Here is a 6,000-nt window from a genome sequence, read left to right as displayed (position 1 = left end):
TCTCGACGCTTGCTTGGCAGGTCTCGGCGGACCGCGGCGTCGGGTGCCGTTACTATTGTTCTTCGAGGCTGAGCTCTCTCCCTACAGACGTGCCCTTCGGTCTCTCCCTCAGCCCCGTACCGCGCCGCGGAGATCCTCAGCCGTCCGGGATCACCGATCTTTCCCGAGAAAGAGTGTCAGCTCCTGCGGCGTTCCCGAACAGCGGCCGAAGGCGCTCCCGAGCGCTCCCGAAGAAGCCCGGCCGCTCGCGGTCTCCGGAAATAGCCGAGGGAGCTTGCCACCCTCGGTCGGCCGAGTCCTTCCGAAAAGGGCCGAAAAGCTCCGAGCGGCCGTCCTGCCGGACTGCTGGAGGCGGCCGCAGCGCCATGTTGGATGCTCTGCTCGTTGAGTGAAGAAAATCCGTCCGCATCGCCCGAGCCCCGCTACCGAGAAGGGCGCCGCTTCCCCCGGGGAGGGGGACAGAGACCCCCCGCCGCCGGCCCATGAGGATATTGCCGTGAAAGGTCCGGTCTCTCCGCCTCCTGCCCCCGCCGGGTCCGGCCCCCCCCTCCCCGGGGTCGCGTTGTCACGGAGACCGGCAGCCGGTGGTGCTGGCCCGCGGGGCGGCTGCTGCTGCCCGCGGCGGCGGCGGCGGAGGCGGCGGCGGCGGAGGGCGTGTGTGACCGGTCCCGGCCCCCTCCTCCTCCTCCTCCCAGCCTCCCCCCGGCCCCCCGCTCCCGCCGCCTCCCCGGGTCTGCCCCCATCCCGCCCCTCCGCTGCCCCCGGCCCCTGCACCCCGGCGCGCCCGGTCCCGCTCTGGGGGGGTTGGTGGCTTCGCTTTGCCATGAGTTTACCGCAGAAACCGGCTCTGAAATCAGGCTCAGCGGCTGCAGCAGGAACCGGACCCGGCACCGGAGCGGCGGCGGCGGCGGCGGCGGCGGTACCGCCTCCTCATCCGGCGGCAGCGGCGGCGGCGGCGGCGGCGGCGGCAGCAGCGGCAGCGGCGGCCCCTCCTCACCCGAACATCAGGGCCCTCCAGACCCCGGCGCCCCAACAGTATCCTTTTCACCTTCCGGCGGTCCAGAGCGACCCTCGGTGGGAACCTCCTTGCCTGCCGTCATAGCCCTGCCAGGAAAGGGACGGGCTGCCGCTCTGCTCCCGGCTTGACCCGAGCTTTTGGGGTGCACCGGTGACAGCATTGCTGGGGACCCCGGGACCCTCTGCGGTACCGTGAACACTACTAGCTCCACCGGGCCGTGCCTCTGCAGCTCTTGTGGATCTGGGGGGAACCCTGCCCTTGGCTGCTCCCTCCCCTTTCTTGGGCAGAATTTGCTGGTGCCTAGGACCAGCCCTGCGGGCAAGGCTTTTCTGATTGTTGGGAGGCCCTGCCTTCTGCGGGGCTCGGTGGCCTCTCTAATTATTATTTAGGATTCATAGCAAAGTTTATTGCTAAATTTTCTGTTCGAAACGAATCAGCTCATTCCTGAGGTAAGTTGGGTCTTCAGTCTTTACTGCAAGTGTACAAAAAGCACCCCCCCCCCATCCCACCTGGCTAGTGTTTTGTTTTATTTTATTTTATCATATTTTATTTTTTAAGCAATTAGAGTTGTGTTGTGGCTTGTGGTGGAGCCGGCTAAGGAGGAAATGTTACACTGGGCGCTTCCCTGTCTTTGACCTTTCTAAAGGAAGAGGAAGTTAACTCTTACCCAGTACCCCCAGAAGTCTCACTTCTAAGACTGGTGTTAACGCTGGACATCTTTTTTTTTTAAGGGCTTTAGTAAGTTTGCTCCTCCATAGGGTGGTGTCTGGAGGGTACCAGGGCTCTCAAGGAAGGGTCTTCGTTTTGAATGTGTCATAATTTCATGGTATAGACGTTGGGGCGGCTTTGATTGAAAAATCTTGGTACCTGGTATTTAAGTCAGAATAAAACGTCGAATTCACAGCTCCTATGGAGTTCAGGAAGGTGATATTTCCCTGCATCCCCACTGGGTTTCTCTGTGTAGCCCTGGCTGTCCTAGAACTTGCTCTGTATACCAGGCTGCCCTTGAACTCAAGAGATCTGCCTGCCTCTGCCTCCTGAATGCTGGGATTAAAGGTGTGCGTTACCATCGCTTGGCAAGCAGAGGTGTTGTTACCTATCTGAGGATAACATTTCATAATCCCCCCCCCCCCCATCCTTGGACTTGTGAAAAATCGACCAATGATTTTTGGATGTTCTCAGTGCTGTGTGGTTCTTGTGTTTGACTTGTAAGTGGTGTTGGGGCTAGTCATTTCTGTGTAGTTTGAGTCTTGTCTGTATCAATTACTTTGAGAAGGGAAAAAAAAACACTTCCCCTTCTTGGGTCACCTCAGGTCATTGTTTGTTTTCTGTCAAGCGTCCTTTCTGTGTTCTTTACGTATTGTTAGTCCACGTCTTAGTGCTCCAGTGCTATGTGTCGGAGTGATTTCATAATGTTCTGACCCTGCCCAGTTCTGTTCAGTTCCTCTCTCGCTCACTCGCTCGCAGCTGAGAATGTTGTGTGTTCATGGAGAACCCAGTTGCTTCTGACCCACATGCGCAGCTATTGGCCTGTGAAGGAGCAGGCTGGCCCTTCAGCTTGCTTCGGGGTAGAATTGGGTCGCTTCAGTCTACCTACCTTCACTTCATACTTGCTTCAAATTCCGTTCTAATTTTAGGGTTGTTTTTCTTGATGGTCTGTGTTGGTAGGTTTCTGTCTCCGGACCAAGTGAGTTATTCCTTACCTGCCTCTTTAAGCTGTTAGGGAGTTAACCCAGAGGGAGTGCACACTGTGTGTTCTGGACAGACAGACAGACAGACCGGCAAGTAAGGGATCATAGTGTTGTATGTGATAGCGCTTGGTGAAGTTGGTGGCTTCATTGGATACAGGGGGAGGGGGTGCTGAGTATCCCAAGTGTGCTTTTGCTCCTTAGAGCTCACAGCTGAAGAACTGGAAAAACTTGAAGCTGGTTACAACTTGGAAGTCGTGGTTGGACCTCCAGTTAGGTTTTTATCTTTTCTTTAAAATAGAAGGAAGATGCAGTTGGTAAACAGGAATAAGGCGCTCTCTGCAGAGGAAATTATTCTAAACCCTTCATGGCAACGTTGGAGCCAACCATGCTGCTTTGAGGTTCTATTTTGCCCCATGTCATGGCGGCTGACATTTTATACTTGATGTATTCTACAATTCCTGCTTTACTCTGGCAAGATCACATAGCTAAATAAGCATCTATGGAGATAGTAAAGGAAGCGTGGGCTACAGCCGTCTCAGAACACAGCGGCAGGAAAGTGTTGTCACCTGGTACTGAAAGAGGTCAAACACAGTAGAGCAACTCTGCATTTCAAACTGGAGGGCATGTGGGAATTTGGGTTTTATGCAGACACCTTCGTGCAGTAAGTCAGTGCTGCTGAAGCACTTGGAGCTGGAGCACAGAGCTGGCGTTGGCTCTTGCCATGGCTTAACTCCACTGCCTCACAGGGTGTGGGTACAGTTGCTGCAAGTTAGTTAGCTTAAGCAGTGTATTAGAAAATGTGCTGTGAGGCGTCGCGTGGCCAGGTGTCCTTCATTCGTACTGAGTGTTCAGGTGTTCGTTGAACTGCAGGGTGTGTTGAAAACACAGGAATTGCATGTAAACTTGAAGCTGGAAGCAGGCATCAGATTTGCACTGCAGGACCCCCGAGGCCACTTGAAGGAGAAATGGCCACACAGACTGCAAATAGTCAATGGCTGGTCCCTAGCCGAGGGGGAGATGGGATGGCAGGCCTGGAAGGAGACAGAAAGCTAACATGAACAATTGTAAACACAAGGAGAGTATGCTGAGAGTTTCCGAAACAAACCCTCTGGAAACTTGTGCTTGGTGAAATCGCAGCTTGAGAATATTTGTCTTGAGGTGTGCTTGGCTCAGCTTCCCCGTTGAGGTTGAGGTGACTCCATTGAGAATATTGACAGTGGTCATCCTTTTTCTGGCTGACAAAATAACTGACGTTTTCATAAAAAACTGTCATGCTGAAGTTTTTCAGGGGGTTCCTGGGTTCCCCATTAACAGCCCATATCTTTATATTGAGACTGCCTGCCCACCTTACAGAAAATTCTGGATGAATAAACTAGAGTTATGTGCCCATTTGAGCAGAAAGTTTTTTCCATATGTTAGGAATACAGTATTCCTAACAGGATGTGATTCAGGGCTACTAACACATTTTTGGGGAATCATCTTACTGTTTAGGGGCAACCAGTTAAAGTCAGTGAGACAGAGTAGGTTCTTTTTAGAAACAGAACTAGAGACCTGTGTCAACCAGAAGAGGACTTGTGTCTCTGGCTCCTTTGTCATGAGTGTTCTTTCTATCTTTGCAATCCTCCTGTTGTTGTTTTTTTTCCCCCTCCCACCCCACCTTTTTTCCCTTTTAAATCTTCTCTTCCATGGACATTAAGCTGGTCTTAAGTGGTGAACTGTGTAATCTTCACTGTCTTTTTTTTTCCCTCTCTGATAACTAGATCTGAATAATATTCATTTTCAGTACCTGCTGCTGTAGATGTCATACATGCAGGATTCTATTTAAGTTTTCCAAGGTCTCTAATAAGGTAGGTGGTGTCTGTTTCACAGACAAGGGTACTGATATGCAGGGAAGTTAGTTACATTTCCAGGGTCTCCTGTGCCTGTGAAAGGTGGTGTGTGAGCAGACTAGTGGCCGGGGGTGGCCTTCTTGGCTGGATGAGCAGCCTGCGTGTGGGACTGGGAGGAAGTCAGAACTCTGCTGCATTTGAGAGAAGCCATGCCAAGTACTGTAGAACACAGCCATGGTGTCCAGGGTTTGAAGTAGTTCACAACAGCATACTGCTAGACAGGTAGGCTGTCTTCCCTTCACTGAGCCTAAGAGCATGGAGGTCCTCTGGTGGATTTAGCTCGGGTTTCTGCTTGTCCCCGAGTCAGCAAGGCCTCCAGCAGAGTACCATTATAGCTAGCAGCTGGCATTCTGAGGTTGTTGTGCTTGGCCAGCAGCTCTGCTCTCCTAAGCCACTCCCTCAAGAAACTGTCAAATCTTGAGTGCTCTGAGGCAGAAGCAGGCAGATCTGGAGTTGGAGACCAGTCAGACTACACTATGAGACCGTGTCTCAAACCAAGCCAAATCAAACAAATGTTTGAAGGCAGATCCTTATACGAGGGAGAAAGGGAGATAGCAAAAACGGGGATGAAGAGGGAGAGCCCTCCCAGGTGCTGAGTTAGAGCGAATCCACTGTTGCACCTGGGAGTTTAAGCAGCCTCAGGTTGCTTTTCTGTATTGAAGTTTATGATGCATCTGGGGGGAGTTAAGGTCTGAGCAAGTTAGAGCCATGAGTTGTCAAGCTAACTTTTTCTCTGCTAACCTAGGCCTAGTCCTGGTAGCTTCTAGCCTCTGTACAATCTCATCTAGGCCTAGAATCTAGGCCTCTGAAACTTATTGAATAAGCTCACCCTTTCTAGTTCTTTATGAGCACTGGCTGACTGGTTCAGCTCAGCTGTTCTGGCTCAAAACTCCTCTCCATGCTAATTCAATCTTGCTTCTTTCTCTCCTGAGTTAGTTTGACCTCATGCTAACTCTAGCAATCTGTTCTGATCTTCTGGCTCCTTCTCATTCTCTGGCTCATCTTGTCTTCACTTGGGCCTAGCTTGTTCTCTCTCCAACCTTTCTTTTTTTTTTTTTTTTTTTTTTTTGGTTTTTCGAGACAGGGCTTCTCTGTATAGCCCTGGCTGTCCTGGAACTCACTTTGTAGACCAGGCTGGCCTCGAACTCAGAAATCCGCCTGCCTCTGCCTCTCGAGTGCTGGGATTAAAGGCGTGCGCCACCACCGCCCGGCTTTTCTTTTTTTTTTTTTTCAACCTTTCTCTGTATAAACTGCCCCTCTCCCCTCTCTGCACTGCTCTCTTAGTAACTTCCCTGCCCCCTCCCTCTTGAGGGTTGGGCAGATCCTATTCTGTTAAATCTTTCTCTGATTCATCACTTTGTCTGCCACTCAGTTTGACATTTCTTTTAAGCATGGTTGCTTC

General features: G+C 51.8%; 1 protein-coding gene across 14 annotated transcripts in view; it reads left to right on the top strand.

Moving 5' to 3' along the window:
* The first annotated feature begins 338 nt into the window (after positions 1-338).
* Positions 339-6,000, top strand: part of Eif4g3 (eukaryotic translation initiation factor 4 gamma 3) — a 212,567-nt gene continuing 206,905 nt past the window's right edge. For 8 of the 14 annotated variants that reach the window (XM_085838799.1, XM_085838798.1, XM_085838796.1 and 5 more), the window contains exons 1-2: positions 339-503; positions 858-1,035. Coding sequence is in view for 2 of the 14 variants with exons in the window: in XM_085838779.1 (XP_085694905.1) it covers positions 824-1,035 (212 nt within the window). In the remaining 12 variants the exon portion in view is untranslated. Of the gene's footprint in view, positions 504-808; positions 1,036-6,000 lie in introns of those variants that run through there. The other 6 variants (XM_085838802.1, XM_029476719.2, XM_085838795.1 and 3 more) reach the window with 2 other exon arrangements.

This window comes from Mus caroli, unplaced genomic scaffold, assembly GCF_978045245.1.
Source record: "Mus caroli unplaced genomic scaffold, Mus_caroli_1 scaffold_6, whole genome shotgun sequence".
In the NCBI taxonomy this organism is placed as follows: domain Eukaryota; kingdom Metazoa; phylum Chordata; class Mammalia; order Rodentia; family Muridae; genus Mus; species Mus caroli.
Note: the sequence above shows the minus strand (reverse complement) of the source record. Positions and strands in the feature narration are given on the sequence as shown.